This window comes from Micropterus salmoides, unplaced genomic scaffold (genome assembly GCF_014851395.1).
Source record: "Micropterus salmoides isolate LMB-PRFRI ecotype aquatic unplaced genomic scaffold, ASM1485139v1 Ms_hic_scaffold_2, whole genome shotgun sequence".
Lineage (NCBI taxonomy): Eukaryota > Metazoa > Chordata > Actinopteri > Centrarchiformes > Centrarchidae > Micropterus > Micropterus salmoides.
In genome coordinates, this window is record NW_024041150.1 from 42,370,339 (window position 1) to 42,389,196 (window position 18,858).

Consider the following 18,858-nt stretch of genomic DNA (forward strand, 5'->3'; position numbering starts at 1 on the left):
AAGTAGTATGAGTCTAATACAGGTGTGCATTAAGGCAAGGCAAGCCAAGGCAAGTCAAGTTTATCTGTATAGCACAATTTAACAACAAGGTAATTCAAAGTGCTTCACATGAAACATAAAAGCAACAGGGAAATATGTAACACTTTAAAAGCAAGATAAAATATAATAGTTACAGTGTTACAATCAGGGTTAAGAGTTAAATAGAAAATAATAAAAAGCAAACAAAGAAAAAGAAAACAGGACAGTAAAAGTTACAGTGCAGTGTAAGTTATTAGTAAAAAGAAATCTTAAATATTTAATTAAAAGCAAGGGTAAAAAGAAAAGTCTTCAGTCTTAATTTAAAAGAACTGACAGTTTCAGCAGACCTGCAGTTACCTGGGAGTTTTTTCCAAATATACGGAGCATAATAACTGAACGCTGCTTCTCCTTGTTTAGTTTTGACTCTAGGGACAGAAAGCAGACCGCATGCATGGATAAGCTTTTCCAGGTCCTGCTGAGACATAAGTCCTTTAATCCTTGATATATATTCAGGTGGTAGTAGGCTGACTGAGTCCATGACTACACCAAGATTTCTGGCTTGATTTGTGGTTCTTAATATTACAGATTGAAGTCGAGCACTGACTTTCAATCGTTCCTCCCTGGCTCCAAAAAAAAAAACTTCAGTTTTATCCTTGTTTAATTGAAGAAAATTCTGGCACATCCAATCGTTGATCTGCTCAATACAGTTACTCAGCGCGTGTATGGGATCATAGTCCCCTGGTGAAATGGTTATGTAAATCTGTGTGTCATCTGCATAATTATGGTAACATATTTTGTTGTTTTTCATAATCTGAGCCAGTGGAAGCATGTAAATGTTAAACAAAAGAGGTCCCAGAATGGAGCCTTGGGGAACTCCACATGTCATTATTGTCAGCTCAGATGTGTGATTACCTATAGACACAAAGTAGTCCCTGTCCTTTAAGTAGGATTCAAACCAGTTTAGTACTTTGCCAACCCAGTTTTCAAGTCTGTCTGGTAATATGTTGTGGTCGACCATGTCGAATGCAGCACTGAGATCCAATAATACTATGACTGAAATTCTGCCACGGTCAGTGTTTAAATGGATGTCATTGAAGACCTTAACAAGAGCCGTCTCAGTGCTTTGGTGTGGTCGAAAACCTGACTGGAAGACATCAAAATGACTGCAGTTTTCAGGGCCTGTGGGGAAAAAACCTGAGAGGAGAGACACGTTGACAATTTGTAGTAAATCTGAGGCCATGCATTTAGACACATTTTTGAACAAACCTGTTGGCAGAATATCGAGGCAGCATGAGGAGGATTTCAGATGTTGTATTATGTCCTCCAGGTTTTTATGGTTAATAGAATCAAATTGTCTCATGCTATATGAATTGTTTTTGACTGTTACTGACATGGAGGCACTGATTGTTAGTCTAATTGTTTGAATTTTGTCTGTGAAGAAGGAAGCAAATTCATTGCAGGCCCTGGTAGATAGAAGTTCAGAGGCTACAGACACAGGAGGGTTGGTTAGCCTGTCGACAGTAGCAAACAGGGCAAGTGCATTATTAGTGTTTTTGGTGATGATGTCAGACAAGAAGGACCGCCTTGCATTTCTCAGCTCTAAATTATAAATTCGAAGTCTCTCTTAATAGATGTCATAATGAACCTGGAGATTTGTTTTCAAATCTGCGTTCAGCTTTTCGACTCTTTTTTGAGTTCTAACCAGCGTGGCATTTCTCCATGGACATCTTCTCTTACCAGAGACCACTTTCACCTTGGCTGGTGCAATGGCATAAATAACATTTGTAATTTTAGAACTGAAATTATCTACAAGCTCATTGACTGAGACCCGTGGGAGGGCGGGTGTTGAGGAAAAAGCCTCGATAAAGTTTTCACTAGTGTTTTCAGTGATATGCCGTTCTGTGATCACCACTATTTTTACATTTGTGTGCACGCAGATGATGAGAGAGAGCAACGTCAGTCACCAGACCCTTGGAGATGACCAAGTCCAAAGTGTGCCCCTTATTGTGCGTGGGCCTCGTCACATGTTGAGTCAGTCCATAATTATCAAGAACACAAAACAATTCTTTAGTACCTCTTTCCTGGGGGTTGTCAACATGGATGTTAAAATCACCAACAATAATCACACAGTCAAAGTCAATACAGATTATAGACAGCAGTTCACTAAGACTGATTGCACCCATCGCCCTCCGGATTACCAAGACAAAAGGCTGGTTTCAGTACCTCACTGCTGCAAACTCTTACTTGCCCAACAATTCTTGTTCTGTGTTTAAGAGTACAACAGGAGTTGAAGTCCTCTGTTACATGCTTTTGATCGCCCTCCAGATTACCAAGACAAAAGGCTGTACTGCACCTACTAGCCTTCGTGTCCTGCGTTTGGGTCCTCCAACCTGCACAACCTGCTTCACCACACAAATCCGTGACAGGTTTGACTAATGGGTTGATAACCAGCTTTGTGGGACTGCTTATCCCGATCATGTTTGTTAGGGTTAGTGAAGCCAGATAACTTAAAAATATCCTGGGTATGTTGAACTCGCTTTGTGATACAGGCCCCTGATTAATTGGGTTAAGTTAAACTTATAATTCCAACATTTCAGTTGAATCAACAAGAACAAAAAGTGCACTTGAAAAGTAAAGAGAATCAATTTGAGAGGTTAAAACATACATGATAAAACTGTTTGTACCTCAAGGAGTTTTAATTAAAATTTCATCACAAACGTAAACAGCACATTTTATGATTGGTAGGATGAAACTAATGAACATGTGTTTGTAGATAGTTTTTATGCTTCTTTTTTGTGGTTTGATTTACAAAAGAACCTTTTTAACAATTTGGACAAATCATGCTAACAAAGATATTTTTGTGTTTTTGTTTTTCAATTCAAACTACTCAGCTGACATAACTTACATGATTAACTTGAATAATATCTTTGATAAATATCATATCCATATAATATTGCTTAAAAGATTACCTACCTTTTTATATTTTTGTGTACACTTTTATATATAACAACTTTTATAATGAGAAGAAAGGGCTGGAACTTGTTAACTGGAACTTGCGTTATCACCACCGAGTTGGTGGTGATAACACACCTCTAAGCTGGTTTGCCAACCTCCAATAAAAATACTAAGAAACTGTAGTTAAAAAATTTATTATTTGTAACACTGGTGAAAAATCTTTCCTACATGAATCTATGGACAATAAAAACTTGTCTTTACCAGAAGCTGCTGGAGACAGAATGACCAACAGGAACACAACCTTATCCATCGGAGAGGAGATGATTTCAGTCTGCTACTGTCCATGTGTTTTCTAAATGCGGAACAGGTAGAACCTGTTCAGTGAGGGTACCTGTAGGTGTAGGGAGGAGATACTACGACATAACCTACCACAGTGTGTATAAAGTGCAGCTACCCCCAACCTGCTGCCCCATCATGCAAAAGCAAACATTGCACTGGCCTCATAAAACATCCTCTGCATTGTCTGGCAGATGTTGAAGGACCTCAGCCTCCTCAGTAAATAGAGATGGCTCTGGCCCTTCCTGAAGAGGGCTTGAATGTTCTTGGCCCAGTCCAGTTGATCCATGTCCATGTGCACAATAAACCAGGGGTCACTGGTGCCTTTGTTCTACATATCCACAACCAGCTCTTTAGTCTTTTGTCACGTTGAGCTGCAGATGGTTCTGCTCACACCGTGATCCAGAACCAGTCTCTCCAGGGTCTTCATGATGTGCAAGGTCAGTGCCACCAACACGTTCTCATCTCAATGTGTCATAACTGACGCTTTCAGCCAGCGTGACAAAGCGTAAGAATTTTACGCTAAAGGTACCTTTCAGCGTTGCTGCCCCAGCAGCAACAGCCTTGTAGCAACACAAGGGAGGCTAACCCTACCTGTTAGCACATCAGCCTCACGCAGCTGTAGGGTTAGCCGGTCGACATGCATACATTCAGTGACTTAGGTTTAGGTACTAACATTTCTGATTGTTGTGGTAAGGGTTAGGGCTTTGGGGGGCTGTCAACACCTTTATAACGAACATTGCTAGCTAGCTAGTTACCGCTAGCTTGCTAGCTAGCTAGGTAGCACTTCCAGTCTGAACCGGACGCCCTGGGCGTCATATACCTACGCTTTGTCATTCTTTCTCAAATTGTCGGTATATGATGCCCTAAGATGAGAACGGCTGGTGCCACAGTTCTGTAGTCTTGGAGTCACTGGGACGTGGCGTCTCTGGCACAGGCACGAGGCAAGATGGATTCCACAGCACAGGGACCCTTTTGAGAGTCAGACTCGGGTTGAAAACATGGTGAAGGACTCCACATCGCTGGGGGGCGCAGGCTTGAGCATCCCAGGACGTACACCATCAGGGCCTGCAGCCTTATTAGGCCCCATCCACACTATTCACTGGTTAGTTTACAAACGGAGAATTAAAACAAATATGATCTCCCTCCACACCAGCGTTTTAGTTGTGTTTTGTAGTTGATCTCCGTCTACTTTAAAATGACTAAACGCACCAGTGTTCGTTGAGGTACGCTGGGCATGTGCGTGCCAGTGTAAACATGAAGCAGATGGTCTCTTCCTAGTTACAGAAGATTTGGCGAAAGAATAAATAAATAGATGAAGAATCAGACCAGTTTTGCAGTGTGGCGACAGAAAACTGGGGTTGGAGGTGTTAAGGCTGACTTATATTCCTGCGCAGGGTCTACGTGCATACCTACGCCGTAGGCTACGCACGGAGCCGTGCATTTATACTTGTGCGTAGGTCTGTCCGTCATTCTGCAATTACACCCCCAAACGCTAGTCGGCAGTAGCGCTACAGCGTCCACTGAGTTGACTTTTGCCGGCCGAGCAGGCTAACTTCCGGTTTAGTGCTTTAGCTTAGTTAGTGGGGGGATGGGCAGGAGCCATAGCATCAATTCTGTTAAAGAACAGATTAAGTTCGTTGGCTCTGTCCAAGCTGCCTTCAACTCCTCTGCTGCCAGTCGGTCTGAAGCCAGTGATGTTCCTCATGCCGCTCCAGACCTCCCTCATGTTGTTCTGCTGGAGTTCATGCTTCAGCTTCCTCCTTAGCCTCCCTGATCTTCACCTTCAGGTCCCCCTGAATGGCCTTCACCTCCTCCCTATAACTGTCTCAGAAACCCCTCCTCTTAGCACTCAGGATGTCCTTGATGTCCTTTGTCACCCACGGATTGTTGTTTGAGTAACAATGGACAGTAACAGAAGTTAATGTAGTCTGAGATACACTCAGTAAGCCCATCTATGTCCTCTCCATGTGGCTCACAGAGAGCATCCCAGTCTGTCACCTCGAAACATCCCTGTAGTGTCTCATAGGCATCCTCCGACCATCTCCTCACTGTCCTTGTGGTCACAGGCTGCCTTTTCACCAAAGGCACATGTGGGCACCATGCCGGTCGGCTTCAGCTGGTCCCGGGAGTAAACAAAGCGGCCATGCAGTTGCTGCGCAACAATGCCGTGGCTTACCAAAACTGTCCCAACTTCCATGATTAGAGAGAGTGTGGTTTAAATTACTTATAAACTAAAAATCATACACCTGAGATATAAAAAATAAAGTTTAAAAAGTTAGAAAGTAACATGACAAGCAGGAGCAACTGCAACAGGCTGCATGCACAGTTGGCACATGCACACTAAATGACAATGATACAGTCTGCAGTATTTGTCATGTGACTCCATGATAAAGGTTGAATCCCGAATATTGAGGCAAAGTGTTTCAGCTGCAGTTGAACTAAGAGGTGATCAGGAGTTTCAAACACTGACTGATTCTTTCGCTTAAAAAACGAAACATGATGATCTTTCTATGTTTAGTTTCCTGCTTCAGGAATTCATGCTGGCTGTGAGCCAAGTTACTCTGAACAAACAGGTTTCATTAGTAATCGGTTTGGAATGATGGAAGCAGAAAGTGTTTTGTTACAATAACAGAGAAGCAGCCACCCCGTGTCCTCCACCCTTCATCTTTACTGCGCAGCCACAGAGCAGCTTGTTTTTTACTCTCTGATGGTCAGTTTCAGTTTTCAACATTTATTCCAGCAGTCTGCACTCCTCACACTGTTGGACTTGTATATAGACATTATATTGCTGTTTCTTTTTGCTTTATATTTATGCTGATATGTCACTTTTGTTGTTTTTAGCTGCAATCTGATACGTTTTGATACGTAGCAGCTGCAGAAATGAGCTCTAGGTTCTTTGTTTATTACACTATTTTTTCACTACAAACTCAATGAGTATGATTATCTCTCACCCATCCTGACTGCCTCTTGTATCTTCCCTTGAATCAGTATTAAACTCTTTCCCTTGTTCTGTTATCTACCTAACAGATAGTTGTTCCAATTTTAACCTGAATATATCTATCAAATACAATGTTTTAAATCTAATCAACCTAACTAATTAGTCATCTTTGTCATTCCCAGTTTATTTATCATTAATGCCTCTTTATACAACATAAGCTTTCTCTCCATCAAAGAACAAATTTCCACTCCAATTCTTCTTCTGTATGGTTTCCTAATCAATCAGTGAACAAAATAAGATTTATTCAGATTAAACAACATTAAATGAAATAAGCTCATAGTAAAATAAAGGGCGGTGAGGAACCAACCCATTCTCTAAATGCATGAATTCTCTGATCACTTAGCTTTTATTTTACTTTGCTTTGAAAGAGAGTTGCTGTAGGTAATTTTAACATGTTTGCATGTCTATCCTCTGGTTGTATTCAGGGGCGTCGCACAAACTTCTCTATGGGCCCCTCCCCACATCCACGGCTATCCATTAAAGTATCTGGGTGGGCCCCCCTCACATGAGGGCACTGTATACCTTTTCCCCCAGTCCTACGCTACTGGTTGTATTCGTGTAAGTGTTGATCTCTCTGTCTACTTTATATGTATGAAACTTTTCACATCCACATCTCAATTTGAGCATATCAGCGTTGTTTGTAACTGCTCATGATCCATCGCCACAGATCTCCCATCCTGCAGTATGACAGCTCTAATTCCTTCAGCACTGGCATCCACAGATACCGTCGCTGGTTTATTGTCATCATAGAACTTGAGTAAAGGTGCTTTGGTAACCGACTGCTTCAAGGTGGCTAAACTTTTCTTTTGTTCATTCTCCAAATAATCATTAATTCATAATTCAGTGTTGCTCTGAGCTCTGATAGGTTTGGATTTAACTTGGCAGGATACTGATTGATGCCCATGAATCTTAGTAGTTCCTGTTTGTCTTCTGGTGAAGGTAGCTGCACCACAGCTCATGATCTACTGTATGTACTTGATCTCTGTTGTTCTGATAATGCATTTACTTTTATTCAGTTTTATGTTGTACCCACATGCTCGGTCCAGGAGTTTCCGCAGTCTTTGATCATGTTTCTTGATGGTGTCACCCCATACCAACAGATCATCACTGATGTTCACTACTCCTTCCAGGTCTTCAATCACCTTTGACATGGATCTCTGGAATAATTCAGATGCCAAAGATATCCCAGATGGTTGATGTAAGAAACAATATCTTCCCATATGTGTGTTAAAAGTGCTGAATTTGGAATTTTACTCATCCAGCTTGATCTGCCAGAAACCTTGATTGACATCCAGCACGGATGTGTACTTTGCATTAGATATGAGGGAGACAGCCTCTGTGTGCTCTCTTGTGATGGCTGTGTTGAGATCTTGTGGATCCACGCACATCCTGGTCTTAAAGTGACCACTGTCACCACACTATTCCCTCAGTCAGTCAGTTCGGTTTGTCTTGTTATGACTCCCATCTCTTCGATTCCTCCACTTCTTTATCCCTGAGAGCTACTGGAATATTTCTCTGGGCGTGCACGACTGCTGCAACAGCTGGATCAATCTGGATCTGGTGTTTCCCTGGCAAACATCTTAATCCAGAGAACAAGTCATCATTGTCTTTTCCAGCACCACAGACTCCCTTCACCAGGCCTAACTTAATCCATGTTGCTGCACTATTTCTAACTGTATCTTGTATTTTTGTCCTTTGTACAGACAAGTGGAGAGTGCCTTTTTCACAATGGCTTCTTCTTGTGGCCAACATATGCAACTAGTTTACCTCCTTGAACTCTCCAGTGAGTTTAATGTTTCTTCGGACATTACACCTTAATCCAGTAAATGTCACATCCCTCCTGTTTATTATCACTTCATTTGACATTTTCTGTCTCCATGTTTATAACCACATCTGTTGCAGTTTGATCATCCTGTGGTGCTGGCCGTGGCCTACTTTTGTCATCTCTATCTCTCGGTGGTATTCACAGTTATAGTTTTGTGCACTTCTTCTTCATTAAGCATTTTTACCTGGCTTGACGTGATAGACCATTTGACCAAGACTATATTTTGTTTAGTATCTATACCGTTGCAGATATAATTGTTTGACTTATATTAGATTAAAATATATTTTCTCAGGCAACAAAATTCAGTGAGTTATAGTTGCTGAAGCAAAAAGTGTTACAACCATACCCGGTCTCCCCTACTCCGTACAAAACAGCTCAAACTTCCATACAACTCCCTTTTATGTCATGACATCATGAGCACTCTGACGCTACTCATACTAACATATCACACTAAGAGTGACTGTTACACGCCACTGCTGTATGCTAATGTGAAGCCCCGATTTTATACAGAAGCACATGTCTTAATAACATCTGCAGTGTTTCACCTTGTGCAGTTTTCATTGTTACCCCATTTTGCCACAAGAGTTCTCTGTTGACCACAGAATTGTTCAAAAGGGCCGGTAATTGAGTTGTGCTGTTTTTGCAGAGATTGAAACATAGATCACACAAATGTCTTTCATGTATAAACTTAGGTTTAATATATGTATTCAATAATATTATTAATGGATATACAAATATAAACCTGTTCCACTCTCTGATCAGAGTCCCTGTCTTTAAACGTGCTTCACTGAGGTGTTGCAGCTATTACATGCTCTGCCTCTAGGTTGTGTAAGTGTGCAGGTCAGAAACAGTTGCAGATGCACCTCTGTAGGTGGATGATGATGGGGAACTATTTCTTACTCCATTCTTCCCCTGTTGCAATAACACAGCATCTCCACAGAGATAAATTTAGCATTTAGCAAAGTTTGTGATGTGAAGGAAGCCTTAGAAACAAACAGAAATACGTTTTCCTACTGAGTTTAACGTTGATGAAGTGGTTTTGTACCAGAAACATGAACAACAAGAGATAAATACAGTGCTTAATGGTACCTCTTTATTGAATGAGTATACTTTGTTACTGAAGTCTGGAGGATTCACCTCTGTCTCTGAGTGTTAGTGTTTTGACAGCGTCATGGTCCCATTCTCCACCATAAATCATACACCATGACCCCTAAATGTTTAACTTTCTTCATGGCCGAGGTACTGAGGGAGCCTTACAGCGTGGACAAGAGGTCAGTTTCAAATGATCAATTAACTTGTTTATCTCGTAACCCTAAACGCTCACGGACTCACGTTGAAACTCGTGAATGTTGAGATTCAGCCATTCAGGATTGCTCCTTCCACACTACACCAGACTTTTCTGTTAATGTGAGCTTGAAGGCAACCCAGAACAAACACACAGAGAAGCAGGTTACTTTGAGGTAGTACATCTTGAAATCCTGTCACCTGGATGAATGAAACTCTTCTTAGATAACTTTTACCATGTCCAACTCTGCCGCTCACTCCAATAAACTCTGACGTTAACCCTTTAACATACAGTTTTAAGATGTTGTCACTTGACCTGCTCTTTTTCTCTTTCACTGTGAGCCTTCAGAGTGACATTCAGATGAGATCCAGGACAACTAGAGACACAAAGGCTGAATTCTGCTGTTGTCACAGGAGAAATATCCCAACATGAGGAGTCGGCCTTTTGTCTGTCAGCCCTCTTTGGATTGACTTAACTGTAGTTTTCATGTAACTAAGACAGATTTGGTCGATTGTGTGAGGTTTACTTAAAAACTTTAAAAGTAAATGTAAATGCTCCGTACTTGTATAGCGCCTTTCTAGTCTTTTCGACCACTCAAAGCGCTTTTACACTACATCTGCATTCACCAGTCACACACATTCATACACTGAGCCTAAGTGCTCAAACGGAAACTAGCATTCACACTCATTCATACACTGGCGGAACAGGCGCCAGGGGCAAATCGGGGTTCAGTATCTTGCAGGGGGAGCCAGGGATTGAACTGCCGACCTTCCGATTAACAGCCAACCCGCTCTACCTCCTGAGCCACAGCCACCAAGTAGTAAATAAAAAAGTAAAGATGTCACCATGTCCTAAAACATCTGAACCAAAAAAATATGAACAACAAAACAACTCAAACCAGAACATGAACAACTATCAGCTTTCATTTGGACCGAAAACACATCCAGAGCTTTGTCCATTTGTCCACGGCTCTTTATCATGAATCAAGTTCACCTGAGGGATCAGGCTTCACTAAACTTCTTCAGCTTCATTAAGAACCTGAACACACTGGATCAGCTCAGAAGTGATGCTCTGTGGTGACAGCAGGGATGACATCATCATAGTCATCATCCAATCCCTCCTCAGCCTGGGTGGGCGGGGTCATCACCATTGAGATGGGCAGTTCTGCACTGCACTCTGCTGTCAGAGCAAGTTAGAAAGAAAAATGTAGATAGTTTATTTGTTAGAGACAACTGTCAATCATCAACACCACTGACTGAGATATTGACTGATGAATTAACTGACTGATTGACTGTAAGGTCAGTGAATGATTCAGAGTGTTACCTGTGGCCCTGCGGCGATATAAAGACACCATGAGGACAGTGGAGATGCAGTACGGACAGAACACCACCAGGTGGAAGACCAAACTGAACACAAGCTGGAGGGGGGCTGAGGCAGGGGGCAATGGAGAAGGCAGGGTTGTCGGGGTGGGCAGAGCTGCGGATGTGGGCAGAGCTGAGGTTGTAGGTTTACCTGTAGAGAGAATCCCAACTGGTCAGGTGAATCTCTGGATGAAATAAATCCTGAAATCAAAGGTAACCTCCTCACCTGTGACAGAGATCCAGCTGGATGGAGACTCTCCACGACCGCTGATGTTACACTTGTAGAGGCCTTCATCAGACTTGTTAACATGGTGGATGGTCATGTGACCTGTAGGCTCAGTCCTGATGAGGGAGCCATCTTTATAGAAACCAGCTGTGAGGTTGGAGGGAGGGGTCTTTGTTTTACAGTGCAGAGTGACATCATGTCCCTCCATCACAGGGAGGACAGGACTCTGCAGGATCACTGGTCCACCTCAACACAGAGACAAACTACAGCATTTCATCATTTACACACAGCTTCATCAACACTAACTCCACCGTCTGAACTGTGGTGCATTTGTGGACTTCTGGATCTGATAAGCCAGAACCTCTGTGTTATGATGAACATAAGATAACTGTATATTTCTGCAAGTTATTTACTCTTTTTATTAGTATTACTGTAGTATTTATCTAATTGTACGTTGTACCCAATCTTTAATGGTTGTTTGGTTACAGCACTGACTACCATCCCTTTTACAATAAATGTTTTAGAATTAATTTGACTTAAACTAGGATTGTAAATCAGTCTCTCCTTTCTAGTGCTGTGACCTCCAGTCACTGAATGGATCATGGAGCTGGTGTCCACTTTAACAGGTTGTAATGTTGGTGGTGTTGTCTTTGCCTTTGCTAAAGTAAAGCTGGATTGTTTTGCTCAACATCAAGCTGACAAGTTTCAGAAGACAGTTCTTTGTTTCAGGACATTTTGAGCCTGTAATAGAACCCACAGAAACACAACTAGTCTAAAGAAGACCAGTTTTATTTTTCCTTTAATCTGTACAACAGTTAACCATGATTGCAAAAGGGTTTTCTAATGATCAATTAGCATTTTAAAATGATAAACTTGGATTAGCAAACACAACGTGTCATTAGAGCACAGGGCTGAAGGTTGCTGATAACTGGGCTCTGTAGAAATTCCATTACAAAGCTGTTTGCTGCAACAAACACAATTTACAACATTAACAATGTCTACACTGTATTTCTGACCAATTTGATGTTTGATATTTTCTTATGAAAAAAAGGAATTTTTACCCCAAACATTTGAATAGTAGTGTACAGATACAGGATTTTAAAGCAAATCAAAGCTCATCCATTGGCTACTCTCAGTTCTCCACCCAGTGTTGGTTAGCTTCCTGATATACAACCCTGGAGTCCCCCTCTAACTTCAAGAAGCTCTTGAAAACTCATCTCTTCCGAGAACACTTCCTCTTATAACACCTCTAACCCCTAACCTCTAACTTGCACTTCCTGTGCTCTTCTTCTTCTATCCCCGTACAATTCTTTTGTATTGATTGTACTTTTTTGTTAACTCTTCCTTCTTTCCTTAGATATTTACCCCATTGATAGCCATATGTGCTATTAGCACTTAAATGTATTTATTGCTGCTCTTTCTAGTATGTATAGCCAGTTTTAGATCTTGCGCTGTATTGATGCTTTGTTGATGCTTGTAAGTCGCTTTGGATAAAACTGTCTGCCAAATGAATGTAAATGCCATGGAGGTAAAAATTTTGTAAAAATTTTGCCTTTGATTTTAGCAAAAGGCCAAAGTGTAATAAATAACACTGACTTAGTGTTCAGAGGCCCTCTGTTTTTTATTGATCCTTTAACTCCCTATTAGACCCATTACAACAGTCCGATCTTACCAGTGACAGTGATGTTGATGGTGTTACTGGTTGCTCCCTCTCTGGACTCACACCAGTAAACTCCACTGTCCAATGGGACTGTCAGACTGATGTTACAAGAAGAACCAGCTGATTTTCCCCAGTTGTCACACTGAGTCCTGTTTTCTTTGGCTGTGTTCCTCCTCAGCGTCCATCCAGCAGAGCTGTCGTCCTCCTCACAGCTCAGAGAAACAAACTGATCTTTAAAAAACTGAGAGCTGCTGGGACTCACAGTCAGAGAGGCTGGAGGAAGAGACAGAAAGATGTGGTTAGGGATACTTTTGTTTTTTATTCTCCGCATTCCTCATATTCCTACTTTCTCACTGTCACTTCTTCACTGCTGAACTGATCTGTGTTTCATGGGCAGAGTTTCAGAAAAGAAATCTGAATCAATCTCAAATATGAGCTGATTTTGACAAATGTTTTTAAATGTAACTCAAAATCGGTGTTAAACACCAGAAGATCTGGCTTAATGTGTCTCATATAAATATGCATATCCTATCTTCTCTGGTAGCCGCTGCATCATGTTGTGCAGTCCTGGTTTCTGAATTACATTTTTATAGCAGCAGTTTTAACTTTGGCTCCAGTCTGCAACACTGTGGCATCAAAACTGCATTCAGTGTTTTATTGTATGTGTAAAGTGTCTGTTTCCCTCCCCAAACACTGTCCTAAACACTAACTGTTCTATCAGGGAGTGAATAACTTTTCAGCTGTGATGGAAGAAGTTTTCTCACCTTGGTTTGTTGTGCAGCTCAGCAGTGAGGTCAGAACTAAAGAGAAATCACACTCAGGTTGGTTTGAGGTTTTTCATGCAACAAGACATCTGGACTTTCTACAACACAGAACAACCTGCTTGTAGTGCACAGAAAAACAGCCACATGTTGACATTAGACACGGAAACAATAAATTATATTTATTTATGGACACATTAAATGTTTTTTAAATCAATTTCCCAAAACAGAGCAGCAGTAATTAAAAGCAGAGGAGCTGTTCAAGTGCAGAAAAGACATGCAGGCACAAGCCTGTCCTCCACAGAAAATAGCCACATAGGTCGTCTTTGCCACACAAAATTACGTTTATATTGGCAGCGACCTCTAGTGGCCATACAACACACACATATGACAAAGACATTTATGTATTATAAATAGCCAGAAAGTTGTAGTCTGGTGGTGGGTTGGATGGAAGGATAGTAAGTTAGCTGCTTTTTGCCCAGGAGGCTGGCATTCAGTTCCCATGTTAAAGAAGGCTGATTTCTTTTTTAAATAAAGTTAAGAAATAGTTGCGTTAGCTTCGTAGCATTAACATTAGCTAGGTAGCAAACTATGTTAGTGTTAAAGACGTCGAAAGCCCTCGTAGCCCCTTACCCTGACCTTCACAGGGCTGTTTGCCTAAACCTAAGTCAGTGATTGTATGCGTGTTGACCCAACAGCTGTACATATCAAAGAAGACCAGAATTATGCAGCTAGACCTAATGTTTGAGGAGTTATTACTGATTTATGTTGGGTATGTTATTTTAGGTAATTTTCCTGGAAATGGGTGGCAGTTCTCATGTGGTTAAGTTGTATTTGAAGGTTGGCTAAAACAACCTATGTTATTGTTTAGGTTAAAGGACTTGTAGGCAGGCACCAAAGGGTTAAGAAATGAAAATGAACACTTGCTATAATGTATGTGTTACTGTGTGTTCTTTGCTGCCATATTATCAAATAGTGATTAGTTTAATTCAGTCTGTATTCAGGTTATTCACATTATAAATTGCTATTAAACACCAGAAATGTTTTTGAACTAATGTCTGAGACAACATGGAGACAAACATTTACACATTAAGTAGATTTTTACTTACCCAGCAGCCAGGGTAAAAATGATACCTCCATTTTAAAGCTTGGTCATCTGAGATCAACACATTAACGTTTACCACCCACAAACCCCCGAAGTAAAACCCACCTCTTTCCTGCCCTCTTTTCTGTTGAATCGTTGTGGTTTTCTCTCAAGCAGGAAGTAGGCTTTATGTTCTGTCACATCAAGTCTCAAGTAAATAACTGACCAGGTTGTGCATGGACACTATTATTATTATTATTACTTTTGATGTTGCTATTATTGAGTATAGATTCAGATACAGGTTGCACTGAGGACCCACGACTCCTTGTTCACTTTACCTTACAGAAATAAATCTTCTTTTGTCTTGTCTAGCATTAGTGCTGAGATTGCTGACCAGTTTCATGGGGAGATTGTGTTGAATGCTGAGCTGAAATTCACAAACAGCATTCTGATACAGGTGTTGTTTTTCCTCAAGGTGTGTGAGGGCTGAGTGGAGGGCAGTGGAGATGGCATCCTCTGTGGATCTGTTGGTTCTGAAAGCAAACTGGTGAGGGCCCAGGCTGGCTGGGATGTTGTTCTTTAAGTGCTGAAGAACCAGTTTCTCACCAGGTACAGGAACAATGGTGGCTGTCTGGCAGCAGGTGGGAACCCTCTCCTGAGACAGTGAGATGTTGAAAATGTCAGTAACAACATCAACTAGCTGATTGGCCCAAGTTTTTAGTACTGTAGCAGAAGTAGTCTGATGTCACTTGTGCACAACCTGTCAGTTATTTTGTTCACTTTGAGGTGTGATGTTTTTTGACCATAGCTTCATGTGCAAATACACAGAACATAAAGCCCATTTCCTGCTAACTGCTTGAGAGAAAACCACAACAGTGATACAGAAAGAGGCAGGTTGTGGGTTTTAGTTGGTGTGAATGGTAACCATTAATGTGTTGATCTCAGATGACCTAAGATCTAAAATGCAGGGTAAGTAAAAATCTTCTTAATGTGTGAATGTTTGTCTCAAAGATTAATTCCAAAACGTTTCTGGTGTTTCTGAGAGCAGCAGCGAGTTACAAAGTGTAGCAGACCTAAAAAATTTTAGTTATGCATTTTTAATAAATTTATGAGAATTGATACCCAATTATGAATTCATAATTGAAGATTCATAAAATCAAAATTTCCTCGTTAAGGGCACCACCGGAGTTGTTATAATCCTAGAGTCTCCGGACCTCTAGGTAGTTTTGAATAATTATACAATTATTAAGAGTGATCAGTTAGTTAATAATCGCTCAATTATCTTAAATCAGTCAGTCAGTCTCATATGTAAAGGGTCAATTCTCTTGGCAGGAACTAGAAATAGGCAACACACACAGCTCTTGGTTATATTACAGTGAATTTATTCTCTAACTAAGGTGATAAAAAGACGGTTGGATACAGGGAACATAAACATTTGCTGAACAATGAGCCTGGAGGTTCGGTTGTGGGAAGCATTTGACTCATACGGCATAGAAGAGCTAATGAAAGTAAACTAATGCTATAATTTTAGGGGTTGAAATGGACATCTGATCACAGAACGTGTGTTGAGTCTTACTGCTTGTCGACAGCCTGCTTTTGGCCTGTTGCAAGGGTCCCACGCTAGCTGCCGATCCTGGCTTTTTGCTAGGGATTCTCCGGGGTTCTCTGTGTCTGATTGACACTCGGTGGAGTTGGCTTTGACAAAAAAGGCTTAAAATGGAACTTGGTCGTTCCTGAATTAGTCCAGTGTAACTTAACGGACTCATAACTTTAACAAATAAAGAAATAAAGAAATATAGAAATAAAGAAATAAAGAAAATAAAAACAAACTGAAGGGCAGATCGATGTTGCGGCACTTCAGGTGTGTAGCTTCAGGCGAACAAAAGGCCTGTCTCGCTGGCCGAGTCTGGGCGTTGCCTGGCGAGGCACGCCACGCGCGTGCCGAAGCGTCCAGAGAGCAGAGCAGAGTGGAAGAGCCAACAGCGAAGAGAAGAGCGAAGCGAGGTCGCGTGTCGCTCTTTTGTTGCCTGGGGCGTGGTTCCCCAGGGGGCATCTCAGGTTTCCCAAGGGACTGCCTTTCTAAACTTAATGTCTAAAGAAAAGAAATCTATTTGCACGTATTATAATCAAATATTTTCCACAATCGAACCTCAGTGGTTGAACGGTTGTACTGTTCTAGGCATTTGGTAACAGGAAACAATTGTCACATCATTGGTCAGGATATTTATACATTTAACGGCTTTAATACTTATTTCGTCCACTTGGGGGAGCTCAGGTTACATGAGGAAAGCTTGGATTAACTCAACGATCGTCTCTCCTTAGGAACCGGGGAGTTTGTTGATTCATCCTTAAATTCAAGCTGGCGATTAAGAGTATAGTAAAACATTCCTTTGTCATCATTTCTAGAGGAATTTTGTTGGAAAGTATTATGAACAAGCATTGATTACATCAGATGAAGGAGTGTCTTGCTGAAAATAAAAACACTGCACAAGTAACTTCTTTTCAGCACTAATAAACAACAGATAGCAACAACAGTTAACATAACTACTCAAATAGAGGCAAACGTAATCAAGTAACTAAAGATTTAATTAAACTTAATTAAATGCTTTGAGTCTTTGGAGACTGCAGTCCTTTTACATCCAAAGTTCAGTGTCTGGACCATGTCACACTTGGGTGAGACAAGGGTTTTCCTTTTTGAGGAAAAGAATAAGGTCAGTTGCCACGGAAACGTGTGTGGGGGGCCAGTTTTGATAGGCTGTTCAGGGAGATGCCAATGGCTGGCTCGTGTCCCTTTGTCAGTTTAACAGTCAGGCCCCGCGTTATCAGCTTCGGAATCAAAAAGGTGCCAGTTTCATGGTCGGGATAGCACTTAGAGAAAGCAACTTTGGCCCCTCCCCATCTTCTCTGGGGGAGGAGAAAGGAATTTAGGGTAGCTCCACATTTATTCAATATAAAATGCACAAATCCACACCGTTGTTCACTACAAATGTGAAAAATGTGAATACAAAGACTAAATTCAGCCACAGAGCGTCAACGGACAATATATAAAATGGGTAGACGAAAAGCACATAAAATGTTCTAATCAAAGAGGTAAAATAACATTACTGAAAATAATGAAGTACTGTACTTCTGCAGATCTGCCCCGTCCTACAAATCCTGTTCAAGAAAAAAAAAACTGTTTGGTTCAGACCCCAACAAATATCACATCATAATGATTTCATATTTTTTCAGTAAAAATGAAAATGTGATGCAAAAAAAGACAGTTCTCACTAATCATTTCACAAACTGTCTGTCAAATTAATTGCAATTTGATTTTTTTAAAACCATATCATAGAGCCCTAGTATTTACTACTCTGAACACAAAAGAGAACATGTTTGAAAATTAAAAAAAGATGGTCACACTGGATTTCACGATCTAATAGATGGCTGCTGAAAGTAGTTAAACTATATCTGCAATAATGTGTTACATTACTTACAACTATTACACATGTGTAGTTTTAAAAATAAATAATCTAAATAGTTAATAGATTTGTGGTAAGTTAAATCTTCATATTTTACTCTATTCAGGTACAGCTGATGGGGGACACCTAAAATCAGGTTCTGCGGCTTGCGACATTTCTCAAGTTAGAGCAGGAAGATTTGATTAGACCTTTAGGGGGCTCAGATCCTGATGAGAATATTGCAAACGTGTTAAACCCCTTACACTGTTACAGACTACTGTAACGGTGTCCTTACAGGCTCCCTAAGAAATCCATCAGACAGCTGCAGCTGATTCAGAACGCTGCTGCTCGAGTCCTCACTAAGACCAAAAAGGTGGATCACATCATTCCAGTTCAGAGGTCTTTACATTGGCTTCCTGTATGAAAAAGAATTGATTTCAAAATCCTGCTGTTAGTTTATAAAGCACTAAATGGTTTAGGGCCAAAATACATTTCTGATCTTCTGCTTCGTTATGAACCATCCAGACCTCTCAGGTCGTCTGGGGCAGGTCTGCTTTCTGTCCCCAGAGTCAAAACTAAACAAGGAGAAGCAGCGTTCAGTTATTATGCTCCATATATCTGGAAGAAACTCCCAGATAACTGCAGGTCTGCTGAATCTGTCAGTTCTTTTAAATTAAGACTGAAGACTTTTCTTTTTACCATTGCTTTTAGTTAAATATTTAAGATTTTTCTTTTTACTGATAACTTACACTGCACTGTAACTTTTACTGTCCTGTTTTCTTTTTCTTTGTTTTTAGCTTTTTACCATTGCTTTTAATGAAATATTTTATACTGCACTGTAACTTATTATTTTTATTTATTATTTTTATATTTTATTTATTTAATGTTTATTGTTTTTAATTTCCC

The 18,858-nt window shown here is 40.7% G+C and overlaps 1 protein-coding gene and 1 long non-coding RNA gene across 4 annotated transcripts in view; both read right to left on the bottom strand.

The window, feature by feature from the left end:
- LOC119911648 (programmed cell death 1 ligand 1-like) overlaps positions 1-18,858 on the bottom strand; it is a 101,254-nt gene that overhangs the window by 6,094 nt on the left and 76,302 nt on the right. Inside the window, exon 1 of one of the 3 annotated variants that reach the window (XM_038730601.1) lies at positions 3,235-3,344. The exons of the other annotated variants lie outside the window; for them this stretch is intronic. Coding sequence (XP_038586529.1) covers positions 3,235-3,283 — 49 coding nt within the window. The 5' untranslated portion in view covers positions 3,284-3,344. Of the gene's footprint in view, positions 1-3,234; positions 3,345-18,858 lie in introns of those variants that run through there. 3 annotated transcript variants of the gene reach the window in all.
- Positions 11,196-13,504, bottom strand: LOC119911688. The gene is made up of 3 exons (XR_005445972.1): positions 13,432-13,504; positions 12,680-12,940; positions 11,196-11,253 (listed from the first exon to the last, which is right to left on the bottom strand). It is a non-coding gene; the product is annotated as an uncharacterized LOC119911688 (long non-coding RNA).